The sequence below is a fragment of the Poeciliopsis prolifica genome, unplaced genomic scaffold (assembly GCF_027474105.1).
Source record: "Poeciliopsis prolifica strain line A6 unplaced genomic scaffold, Auburn_PproV2 SCAFFOLD085, whole genome shotgun sequence".
NCBI classification, from domain to species: Eukaryota; Metazoa; Chordata; class Actinopteri; order Cyprinodontiformes; family Poeciliidae; genus Poeciliopsis; species Poeciliopsis prolifica.
This window is the reverse complement of record NW_026562460.1, coordinates 500,543-514,130: the sequence shown is the minus strand read 5'-3', so window position 1 is coordinate 514,130 and position 13,588 is coordinate 500,543. Positions and strand designations below refer to the sequence as shown.

Sequence of the window (13,588 nt, the reverse complement as noted above, 5' to 3'; positions counted from 1 at the left end):
AGCCAGGAATTGAATCCAGGACCTTCTTGCTGCAAGCAACAGTGCTACCAACTGCCCCACTGTGCAGCTTTAAATATTATTTATAATTTAGATTATAAATATATTAAATTGAGCTCTGCAACAGAAGCGAATGAGGAGGACTTAACTGAAGTGATTTTTGTTTGAAATGAGCTGGATCAAATCAAATAAATTAGACTACCGGTAATTAGATTTCATTTGTGTATGTTTAGTAATTTCTCAAAATATAAATACATCTAAATTAGTTCTCTATAAAGAAAGTCTTTCCTTGTGTCAGTCACCATTTTAATGTTCTTCTTTGGTTCAAAAAACATTTGCCATAAGTTAGACTAGTACTTTCAAGTAGGAGTAATTTGGATTATTACCCATAAGCTGTTTACCTTTCTGAGCCACATGCGAGGTTGACTTTCTTGACTCATAACCAAGTTTAAAGCAAAAAGAGGCAAACGGCTTCTGTTTAAGCATTTAGGATTGTGGTCCTCCTACTTCTGCTTTAGGCTGCCATGTCCAGACCTTTCTTCTCCTGCTGTGATGGGAGGAATATTAAGCCTCACTCATTGATTCGGGTCTTTGCTCTTACATAGCTCACATTTAGAAAATCCATTTGGAATCCAGAGAAATTGCAGGCTAAGATTTGCTTGCTTTAATCCGCTTTCAAGTTTTGCCTTCATCAGTGCTTCCAAAGTGACCATAAGATCAGCTGTCGGTCCTACTTCAGTGATCACAGTGAGTTGTGGAGTGTAATTTCTACAGCCACCTATACTCTGCTGCTCCCCCTGCTGAGTCACAAAGTGCTTTTCATGTTGCAGACAAGTTTGCAGACAGTAAATACTCAAAGAAAATGACTATACCTCCTGATAAGAGCAGTCTGAAAATTTAGCAGTGTAAAATTGCAGCCAAGCGCAGGTTTGCTATTAAACTAGTGCAGGCATACTTGAAAAGAAGTGATTGATGGGAAGTGCATATAAAAAAAAAAAAAAAAAAAAAAAGAGCAGACTTTGAATCACTCCCTGCTCCTGTAATCCCTCAAAACAGAAGCACTGCAGAACTGTTTGAGATTACCACAATTCTCAAGAAGACTACAGCGCATGCAAAGTTCTTCTTTTGTACAGCTGGAAAGAATTTAAAATTGTACCCACTTTTTGAGGAAATGGATTAGGGAATGAAATGAGTGGCTGTTAAGAGGCTCCTTCATTGACAGGTGGAACCTTTGGCTGTGGAGAAATCTAATTTTAGGTGCATTTTCCGATTTTCTGTGTGCTCTGAAATGTAAAACCGATGCACTTCCTCTGTGTTTTGACCAGCAGGTCAGTTCTTATTTCCAGAGTATCAGATACCTTTGTTCTGTCAGGAAACAGCAGTTTTTCAGAGATATGCATAAAGCTGCCAATTGGTATTGGAGCGACGACGCTGTGGCTGTTGTGATATTTGATGCCAGAGGCAAACTGTGGCTTATGAAGGTGGACCACATTCTATTTTTTGGAGATAAGAAGTTATGAAATGATATTAAGTGCCCCAGAAACAAATACATCTAGAAAATAATGATGGAGAAAGAGCAGCTCAATCATTTGTGGGAAATGAAGAACAAGGAATTAATACACTTTAAAACAAAAAGACAAACACAAAAGTATCAGTTTTATTTCCATTTCTGATTTATTTGAGTTTATTTTTAAAGCTATAACCCAGTAGAGATGCATGCATAATTTCCTTTTTTCCAAGAATAATTCCCTCAAAATGGAAGTGGGGATTTTTACATCGTCCCTTCATTAAGTAGGTCATCCAACAGAACGGAATCATTAATAGTCATCTGCATTTATGTGTCCCTCAGAAGAGAACAAATGGAAGTTTCTGTATTTTAATATCTTTTCAAATTTTCAAACGTGAGCTATAAAAGCTCTAAATATTTTCAGTGATTTCACAGATATGCAGCTCTGAGCATTGTGATGCAGTACATTAAACAATCCTGATTCAGAGACTAAGCAATGTCTTTGAATGTTCAGTGGGATTGTTGGAAAAAGTTCTTAGTGACAGATCTCAGCGCCTGCAGGCATCTGCTTGTGATCTTGTGACATGCCGCACCTCTTCGGGTTATCCTCCGACTCCAACAAGTGAAAAATCCTGCGCAGCATACCTTGTCTGATTTAAAACAGACTTTGTCTTGATGATGACAAAGAAGTCACGATGCTCTAAAATGCTCTGAAGCTTTTGAATGCGTCATCTTTCAAACAATGTTTGAGGTCAAGCCAATATGTTGATCACATTCAGTGAAAAAATTTTTTTTTTGTATTAAAAAAATGTTGTTTACCAAGGTAATGGGTGAATTATATTAAATCATCCAAAACCATAAAAATATTTATTTTGTATGATGAGGTCAGAAAGGTGGCTTACTTTGTTCTGCTGGCAACCGACCTGTAGACCCACAGTCTTCAGAAATGAGAGAAAAATCACTCCTGAGATACACTTTCTTATTTATAGCTGCCAATGAAGGTTGTAAAATATATGTAGGATAACATTTGAAAGTCAACGATGCTACAAATTTTGACCATATTCTATGGAATACATTAATAAATTAATTACAAAAGATGCACACTTTTTAAAATCAGATGAGAGTCAGGTTTAACTATGCTTCTTCTGAGCCCTCTATCCTCAGCTACTCTGATCCTCACTAATTACTTTTTGCCACACTATGTAAAAGATAAGTGTTCACTTTCACAAATTGTGAAAGTGAACAATATGTGAGCGAAATGTTTGTTTTGTGTATAGAAAATGTTTAAGCTCTTTTAGTTCAGCTCATGAAAAATGGGAGTGAAAACAAAAACAGTTTCTGTATATTTTTGTTCTAGTTCCTTTGCCCACATGCAGAACACCACAGGAGAACAGATATTAAGTAAAGAAAGTTTATTGAAGAAACAGGAAAATGAAGGCAAAAAGGGATTGGCTCCAAGGATGGTTGGGCTGTCGGTGTAGCGGCGCACTATGGAGACAGCGGAGCGGTGGTGAGTTTCAGGGAGTCGGAAAAGGGAGCTTTGAACAGACAATGGACTGATCTTACTTGTGGGAACAATGAACTCGGTCATGAAGGGTTCGGCTGCTGGGTCGGGTCTCGATCTCTCTGAAGGTCTCTCTGTGTGTCCAGGTTCTGGGAAGGAAGACCCGGTAGCGCAGGTCCGGATGGAAGGATGGAGGCTGCGGTGGAGGGTGGACAGGTAAGTGCTGGTGGCGTGGAGAGAGAGGAGAGGAGTGACTGCCAGTTGGCGTCTCCAGGAACAGCTTGGTCCAAATGAAGAAGCGGGGAAGGAACTCGGGCAACCAGTGGGTAACTTCCACGGCGTCACGTGGAAGATAGGTTTCAGGAAACGGGGATATGATGGGTGACAACAGAAACACATAATTAGTTACATGTAATTACACGTTATTGCTTGGATATTACAGTTAAGTCCCTGAACTTCACATTTTAACGAACAAATCAGAAAAGCGGAATGCCACTGGGATGTAAGGAGTAACACAATGCAATGCTTTCGTAAAAATGTAGTAAAGTAGAAAGTACAGATACTTACTGTAAAATGTGGTGGAGTGAAAGTCGAAAGTATCCAGCATTAAATCTACTTCATTAAAGTACAGATACAAGAAAATCATACTTAAGTACTTGTACTTCTTTACTTTCCACCACTGGACAGGATCCAAGTTAATGGCAGAAAGCCCAAACTGCTGCAAGCTTTTTTTTATTTTGTTTTTGAGAGGGATTGCTGTGGAAGGCAATGGCCAGTCTTCCTCCTGACAAAATGTCATGACTTCACCGCATAAAGAAACTGAACTTTTCACTTCTAACTGTCAGGCCAGGAGCTTCTACAAGAGCTGTTCCCTGTTGTGCTACAGCACTCCGTTTGTATCTGCTGCTTCGTTGTGTATCAGAAAAAGACTGTAGCAATTTTGGTCGAAACATATTACTCTCACAAATTAACATCTCTTAAGGTTATAATGAAGCTTACCCTTGAGGACATGGGAACAGAGAAGCAGTCTAAGGTTTTTGTTCAGCTGTGTTTTGTTTTATTCTTTCAGGAATTAAACCATTGCAGTTTTCTTCAACCCAAACAACCTGCAGCCTTCAGCAAACAAAAGCAACATCTCTGCAAGGTGATTCAGACCAACGGGTCGACAAATATTTTCCATGCACTGCCTCGGCACTGAATGTCAAAGTATGCAGTGTCTTACCGGAACATGATGCTATTACAGAAAGCTGTTGCCCACACATCGCTGGGCCCAAGTTGAACCCCTAAACGTTGTGTGTTTGAACTCAGTAATGCCAAACTCTGTGGTGAGTTACAGATTTATTCGTCAGTGTTGATTTGTGAGGTTTCGAGAGGCACTAGCGATTGATGGCGTACAGCCGACAGGGGTGGCAAACGAGAAAACGATCTCAGCTCACTTGGTGGTTCTGCAGCTTTCAGGTTTCCTCATCAGCAGAATGACTTCCATTGATTCTTCTCCTGCATCATTTGCTTAAAATCGACCAGAGCACTGTTTATTCACCCAACACCATCAGAGTGCCCGCTTCACATTAACTGCAGCAGAGACGAAGCTCTTCCCTCCATCTTCAGCTCTTACACTTCTTTATTTTCCAGCAGTTTTACTCTTTTAAAAGGAACATATCCATAAGGCTTCAGAAAATCTTCACTATAAAAAACCTGAAATCTTTAATAATTGATGCACCTTTCTTTTCTTCAAAAGGAGTTCAGAGATCTACAGCTCTTTGGTCAAGAGGAGTTTTTAAAAATGTTTTATAAAAATTTTATTTGAATCTTTTAAATCAACGTTAATGACTTTGTGTCAATAGCTTGTGTGTGTGTTGTATCTTTTACAACTGCAGTATGTAACTTGTAAAAATATTTTTTTTTCTTTTTTTTTTTTTACAAATTTCTTAGAGTGGACATATGTTTTCAAATCTTTTCTTTTCACTTGTAAATCATTCTTTAATGGTTTATATAAAGTGGAACTGCAGAGCTTTGATTTGAATTTCTGGTTCTTGCAGGTCCACAGACCCTTGTTTATCTGTTCAGAGGCATTTTACAGTAACTCGTTTTGCTGCTGTCTTTTTATATTAAAATATTAATGTTTCCACAATATGAAAGAAGCAAACAAAGCTTTGATAAAATTATGGAGTCAGATAACACAAGTGTCAAGAATATCACTGAATGCATTTGGATGATGTTCCCCAAGAGAAAAACAACACCAAATAAATATATTCAAAACATGCAGCACAGCACAAGGAAGCAGCAAAAAGCTGGCATATAGCGCTAAGAATTAGAAGGCACAATGCTACTATCAAACCAATGGCCAGGATCTCATTATCAACACACAACGTTCATGTCTGAAGTAAAGTTCTACTCTCATTTTAGCGTTATTAGCAGTTTACAAGTTTACCAGTAGAGAGAAGGAACTGACCCTCAGATGAAGTTTTTCAGAAAATCCCTTTTAAATACTGGTGGAGGTCTATAAGTGATGAATGCAGGTACATTCCTGAAAAAAAAAAATAACATTTTACCAGACAGTTTGAAGAGGCTCTGATTTGTGTGGATTACTTACAAAAACATTTGACCTGTCTACTTGTAATAGTAGACTGAACTTGTACTACAAAATCGTTACCAGGATTAAAAAAGTGATAAAACTGGCTTAGCTGGCTTTGTTTAGCAGTTTCAAAACATATGTGTGACATCATAAACAACAAAAAAAAAACATTACACCGAACAGAGAAAAATGAACAAATTGAAAATTATGACTTTCTTTTTTCCACTCCTAGACATTCAAAGTACACAAAATAGGGCTAAGAAGTTAATTTTGCCTGATATGTTCCCTTTAAAACTATCACTATACCATTAAAAATGACACTGGAAATCTGTGAAGAATTGAGGTTGTCCGCTTCCTCCCTGTGGTCCTACTGCCATTTACAGAAACACCCCATTCCTGAAACGACCAGGGAGAGGGACTTGGCATTATCAATCAAGCTTGTGTATTTGCTGCTCAATGTGCTAATTACAGAGAAACAACTTAACCTTTTAAGAAAAACTATATATCCGCATCCATCTGTGCCACTCATGGCAGGTTTCTTGCGGTGAAGTAATTGTAGCGTAGCAGTGAGCAAGAGGAAGGGTGACTCCCAGCACGAGAACCTTCCCCCTCACTCTGGTTGGTTGTTTGAGGCAAAGTCATGTATTGTAGATAAAAGTAGGGAGAAGGGAGAGGAGACTCATTTTGTCCCACAGATTATTTGTCTCACAAAATGACTGTTTAACAAGCATTTATTTTATAAGCAATGCATATTGTTTATAAGTTACCTACTGCAATTTTTATTGATAATTAATTGCCTTCTGGATATTCAGTGATTAAAGTGCTAATCTTTGAGATGATTTTCAAATAAATCCTGAATCCTGAGCAACATGCTGATTCCTCATGCGATCAAGACAGCTGCCTGAAAAGAAAATATAATTATCACATAAAATTTAATTAATCTTTGAATATGAATATAATTTTATGCATCTTAACTTCACTACATGTCTTTCATTATAACTGCTAAAGTGGATATATACAACTGTTATGTCTTTAACAACTGAGGCAATAGTTGTATCTCACAGCACACTAATACTTTTACTCACGTAACAGGAAGACTGTTAATCAAGATGGTTGAGCTCTATTCATCTGATAATGTTCCACTGTGTTCTTTTCAAGGTTGTTGTCAGCAGACACTAAACGAGGAACAGTCTGAGCAATTTACCAACACAGAGATACACGAGAATAACAGCCAAGTTTAAGCCTAATTGCAGAGGTTTTGTTTTCCCTTGTGCTGCTACTGAATTATGAAGAAGGCAAAGAGCAGCCAACATTACCTGATTATCTGATCAGCATCAAGAACGAGGGTAGTTATGAAAGCAGATGTCTTAACAGCTTGCTGCTCTTCTAAAAGCTTAGATTAGCACAATGCCAAGAAGGAAAGACATCAGCAATGAAGAAAATCTTGTTACCCATCAGAGCCGGGAAGGATTGTAAGGTTAAGTCTAAACAATTTGAAACCTGTAAACCTACAGTGAGAAAGATTATGTACAAGTGGAAGTCAGGCCACTTGTGAATTCAGAGATATTAGAAGCTCTGCAGGCCTTATATTCCAGATTGGTGTTAAAATTCATCACAATAAAACAACAACAAAATTACAACAAAGGAATAAGTTTGTGATATGAGTCAAAGTTCAAATCTCAGTCTGGCTGATTTATGTTGAACTTAAAGAGAGCTGTGCAAAATCAAAGAAGCACGTTCAACATCTCCTTCTACACCTCATGGTTCATTTATTTCCTTCCATTGAAACCAGTGTTTTTATTTAGTGGTATTGGAAGCATTAAAATTATCAGAAAACAAAATATGTACTTATGTAGCGGTGAGGTTACAACTGACTCCTTCTTTTATATTAAACCTGTTTTATTTCTGAGGACGGTGTGGCATAGCTACACGTATCAATGTTTCAAGTAATGTAAAACACAAGTAATATATATGAATAACATTACTGCTTATTATCCTGGTGAGACAGTGTTGGACTCTTGGATAAAAGACTGCAGCAATAGAAATGTGTTTGCAAGAACCCAAGCAGAAAAGTTTAGTAATATACTCATTTTTATTATTAAATTATACATCTATACAGTAGATCCTTAATAAAACTGCAGCTATACAAATTATTAAGAAGTGACCACATGTATAACCCATTGCAATATAACCTAAACACTCAGAGGTATGTGTTCATTCACTGTTACAGGAAATCTGCTATCACATCTTTGAGGGATACTTGTGGGACATGCACAGGGGGATCCAGTGGCTGCAGACTCATCATGCTTGTCTTGTTTTTCTCAACCTCATTTACTTCAACCTAAGCCATTATGGAGCTCCAGTCCACCAGTGCATTTGTCCAAAAACTTAAATTAGAGGAACACATCCTCCCCAAGTGTTTATGCCAACATTTAGAATCCCCAGAAGGTGATTTAAAATGTCTTAAAGATGCTAAAATAACAGAGGTTGTTGCATTTGTGTTAGCATGTAAATTTAGCTTTTCTTTGGGATTAACCTTTATTTAGCCTGGTGAGCTAAAGCATAGCTGATGCTGACAAAGACACTCAGACTCCCAAAGAACAGGGCAGTAATGAGAGGAACCAGACAAGCTGAGTTTTAAAATTTGGGAAACATCCTTTTCCTCTGGCATCAGAACTTTCTCCTGCCCTTCCAAGGCATACATCTATAAAAAGTAATGCAGTTGCCATCCAAGCTTTGATGTTGCTTTAAATGTGCCCTGTGCATCACATGTCCTGTTGCAGATGGGCTATGTTTTAGATTGTGTGCACATATTCTACCAATGTATCATTTAGGGAAAAATAATGATTATACTTGAGACACACTGGAAAACCAAAAATATATTTTCCACTTGGTATGGGTCACTCAGGGCATGGCAAAATGAGCAGATTGGCTTTTTGCAGGTTGCAGAAAGTTCTGGCTTTGCTGATTTGCATTGTGAAGTAAGAAACAAATTAAACCTGTGCACAGCCAGACACTCCCAGATAAACTGCAGTGGGCCATCTCCCTGAAATGCAAGTCATTACAAAAGTTGAATGTTGTTATTTTTGCTGCTGGTTATTTTAAATTCTGATCATTTGTTTCACCAGAAGTATCTGTCACCACATCCACCATGTTTAGAGGCTGTGAGCAGTTCCTGGTTGCCTGCAGAGCACACTACTTGTTCTGTGCACATCACATGACTATACTTATTATTAATACAATGCCACTTTACATTCACGTCGTTTCTGCAACTTTAAACATTTAGTTTTAGAATGCTTGTGCTACAGTTCCTACAGACGAGTCTTAGAACTTGCAGAGAATAATGAAGCCTCATTTATCAAACATCCCTGTGCGCAGTGTGGAAACTGTTCCAGGTTTCCAGACAGATCAGGATTCATGTGTTCCAATGCGCATGGAGGTTTGCTCATTTAACGGGGCTCTGGGGCTCCTGACAACAGGTAGGCAGCTAATTACAATAAGATGTATGAACGAAAAAGTTTTTTCAAGCCTTTGTTGGCTGTTTTTACCTTCCTGCACTACTTTGCTTCTGACTGAGGATTTTTATTCCATTCTGCAGAAAGAAGCTATTGATTTCAGAAAATGGCTTTTCCATTAAAGATACTGCTATGTTCCGGTAAGTCCTGCCAAAGGAACATCTTCTTGAATTGTAGCTTTCTTTGCGTAACAGTTCACAGAACATCCTCCACTGGCCACTGGCTTGTCTTCCCTCCACAGTGAACCCATGTCCCACTTGAGCATCTGGTGACTGTGTGTAACCTGAAAGTAAAAGTCATCACTTTTGTTTCTGGTAATAATCGTCAGAAAACTTCTAACATGTTCATTGCTCCTGGACTGAATTACAACATCCATTCCATGCCATGGTGAAGGATTGCTTTCAAGTGGCAGCGCTGCCTCCAGACTCCTGACTGCTACATGAACCTGTGAAAAGGTTTCATCATTATTCTGACTACCTGTCCAGTGCAGGGCTATTTACAAACTGCAGCTTTAGTGTACAGTGTGACAGCTCAGCACGCCACCTGAAGGTCAGAGAGTGCAGCTTCATGGTGCTGTGGGCTCCTGACAGGAGAGCTGGAACATTCCGGACAGGGATGGCACTCTCTACATGCTGCAGCTCACACTGTCAGTTCATTAAGTCAGCAGCTTTAACGCTTCTCAAACCAATCAGAATCCGATTGAAACAATCACGTTTTGTTATTACCTTTTGCTATGTGGAGTAACTTTAAATTATTTCTTGAAATCAAAGTGTTTCAACCAGACTTGGTCATTTATCAAAACTAGAATGATTAAATACGCATAACAGTTTGATTATGTGAATCGTTTTTCATACACCAGCCAGTTGTGGAGTACCATGAAGTCCAGTACCTGGATCAGTTTGCTTTACCTTTACGTAACTCTGAAAGTCCCATAAAGCAGTATTATGTGTCTTTATAATTTAATGATTGAAAAATTAGCTCAAATAAAACTAATAAATGGATGTAGTTTGAGCAAGTAACTTCTCCGTCTGTAGAAGGATTGGATGTGGGCTTTTCAAAGTAACGTGCAATGAGCTTAATTTTGTTTCTTTATAAACAAATGTAAAATTGGAGTGAGATTGTCTGTCTCTTTAATATTCAATAGAAGAAAGTTTCACAAAGCCATGCTTACTCCCACATCTCTGCATATAATTAGCCCTTTCTGAGTTTGATAAATGAGGCATCGGGACTCCATCCAGTTACAGATTTAGAACTTTTCTGGTTTTCTGGTGAAATGGAAAATCCCTCGGTAAGAGAAAAAGTCTCCCCTGATCTGTTCAGGAAGCAGCGGATGCTTACGGCTGAGAGGCTCAGCTTTTACTGTGTTGGTCACACACCTAAATGACAATAGGCTCCTATTAAATGCAAATTAGACTGCATTGGTGCATATCTATGAAAAGAAAATTTCTAAAATGTTGAAAAACAAAAAGGTATATGCAAATTAGGCACTCATACTGTTTAGGCAGTTTTGTCCCTGTTTTTTCTACAACATTCACCACCACTGGAAAAAAAAAGAAAAACAATTACAGCAGCGAATGCACGCATATCTTACAGGCCTGATCTCCAGCTTCTCATCTGCATGTCCAGCTTAGTGCGTTGGGCGTCCTGGGAGAAGGCCAGACTTTCACACGGAACGGGTCGAGTTGTGTTCGTTTAGCAGCTTGTGCTCCCTCTGTTCACAACATCCTTCTGTCAAGCCCTGAAGGACATTCATCTAATGCTTTACACAGTTTCAATGACAGAAATCACAGCAGCTTGATTCTGACAATTTTACCAACATCAAATACACTAACAGCTGCAAAGATTCAGCCACTAGCTTGTAGAGGAGCATTGAGGGGGCGGACGGCAAGCTGCAGGCTGCAGGTGTTTGCAGTGTTCCTGGGAGCTTCCAGGGCACTGGGATGGGTCGATCCTGCAGCAGTGTGTCCACCTATGAAGTCCTTTGTCAAAGAGAGGTACGTTTGTGGAACAGGCTGCACGCCGCGCTCAGATGTAGTACTCCTTCACGTTGTCCCTGACAGAGTTGTGGAGGTGCAGCTCAGTCCTGTAGTCAGTGTACGTGCTGTGCCTGTGCTCTTCTTTCATGCTGCTGCTCCTCTTTGCCCGCCGCTGCTGATACAGGAGGCGGCTTATCACAGCCAGAGCACACACGGCAATGAAGACGACCGCTGTGACCACACCTGAGAACACAGCAGGGAGGGAGCATTAGAGGATGATGACAGGAGGTTGAAAGTCATGCCTGGAGGCAGGAAGACTTTCAGCTTCCAGAACAAAAACATCCAGCACTCAGAAAACAGACAGCAGCAGCATTTCCACGTCCCATGTTCACCACTAAACATGGTAAATCATTCATAAAGGAGCCACCTGGATCCCTAAAGCCGTGGCTGCTTATCAATACCTTTGTTTTCTGTTTCATCTCTTTCCAGATCCTATAAAAGAGACTCAGATATGTGCTGTTCTGTGTTTAGGTTCTGTTTTAGATGGAATGCCAATGAAGGCAAGTTTGATGATCAGGGTTTTGCTCTACTGGAAATGCTTGGACATTTTTCTCTTTGAAACCCAAAGGCTGTTAAAACAAAACAAATCAGACTCCATAAATAAAGGGTATGTTGGTCTTTTCAGTGGATAAAGAGCCATGTAGTCTGTGACCTGCAGCAGTCTGGTCCTGAGCCAAAGAAACCTCTCAGAACAAATCTAATAAATCACAAATATATGTGATTTCATCTTTTGGAAATTGATGTAAATAGCTAAGTTATATAAACTTCAGACAGTCTGTATTTTAGGATAAGCAGAGCAAGCCTCTCAATTGATTTGATTCCAGGAAGTGTCATATTTTAGATATTTTACCTGAAAGGCTTGAACTGTTCTAGATCAGATCTGGGTCACATCTGGCTCTTTAGATGTCCTGTGTAATGAACCAAGTATCACTTCTACATGTAAACCAGAACATGCTGGTTTTATTTGGAAAAGTTTGCTTTTATTCAGAATGCAACCAATGCAGCCTCTCTATGGTAACAACATTAGCATCATTATGCATTTGCTATTGGCATTTCAGGCTAAAAAGTGACTGTAGAGTGTGTTTTTAATGAGAACCAGTTCTCATTAAACTAGTTTAAGCTTCACAAGCTTCACAAGGTCACTTAGCAAAACAAATGTTTATTTTTAAATGCAAAGCTTTGGTTCTACACCATAGAAATACAGGCCAGCAGCTTTAAGACCACAGATTTACAGAAACAGCATAAACATCAATTACTGATTTCTCTGCAGAGGGTGAACCAGAGTGCAAATGTTCTACATGAAGCTTAATCTCTGCATAATCCAGAGTTATCAAAATTATCATAACTTTTACAATTTGATAGCAGGTCTGAAGCTGTTATTGTGAATGTACTACATTAATGTGATACAACATAAATCTATAGTAACAATGTAGGTCAACCACTACATCTCAACAGAAGGCATTCAGAATAAATGAATGCATGAATGAGTGAGTGAATGGGTACAGCATATTTTCATTCTATTTACTTTTTGATGTAAAAAAATAAGAGTTTCTGTCTTTATGTTTTTGTGAGGATGATTTTCTTCACTATGGTTCAGTTTGAACAAGAATCAACTGTTCCCAGCCTGCTGTGTTTTATACTCTCTACACGACAAACAGCATTATCCAGCAGAAATGAAAGTGTCCATTTCTTTTTCTTTTTTATAAGGAATGCTGATCAGATATGGACTGACAAGTTTTTCATGCATCACTGATCAAATTATTGTTGATTCGGAAAGCATTCACATCCTTTACATACTATGCTTCTTTTTTTTAAATTATATCTTTATTGTTTCCCAAGAAAGTATCATCTACATCACAGTAGGAATTTAGATCTCCAAATTAAGTTCAACATTTGAAATAAGATGCACAAATAAACCATTGCCTCATAACAGTAACATCAAAAATGTAACTGCACTTCCCTGAGAAAGATTTTAAAGTGATTACAAAGAAAGCAAGAGTAAAAAAAGAAACTGAGGAAAAAAAGAAAAAAGAAAAACAACAAAACAAAAAGAAAAAAAAACAAGAATATAAATTTACTACGAAGTATGGCTATTGTTGGAGAGTGGATTGTCAAGAACGTTCAACAGGTCTGGTCTTTAAAGATAAAATCAGGTCTTTTAGGCTGTACATAGTGCTGCATGGAGCTCTGAAAATTATTTAACCACACCAGGGGACAGGCAGTCCAAACCTGGCCACACACTAGATCTGAAGAGTTTTTCTATTTCACTTCATTCTAAACATGTAAATAACTCAGAGGACTGATGAAGTTCAGGATACATTGTGAATTTGCTTCTTTTTGAGCTAATAAGGATAAAAGAGCAACTTAATGTTAACATGTCACACATTCAGGAACTGATAGCAGGTTGAGACAATAAAGCAACACAATCAGAAAGCGCCTGAAATAAAACCTCAT

The 13,588-nt window shown here is 38.5% G+C and overlaps 1 protein-coding gene across 1 annotated transcript in view; it reads right to left on the bottom strand.

The window, feature by feature from the left end:
• Nucleotides 1-7,667: 7,667 nt before the first annotated feature.
• cntnap5a (contactin associated protein family member 5a) overlaps nt 7,668-13,588 on the bottom strand; it is a 199,469-nt gene continuing 193,548 nt past the window's right edge. Inside the window, exon 24 of the mRNA XM_055022388.1 lies at nt 7,668-11,317. Coding sequence (XP_054878363.1) covers nt 11,124-11,317 — 194 coding nt within the window. The 3' untranslated portion in view covers nt 7,668-11,123. The remainder of the gene's footprint in view (nt 11,318-13,588) is intronic.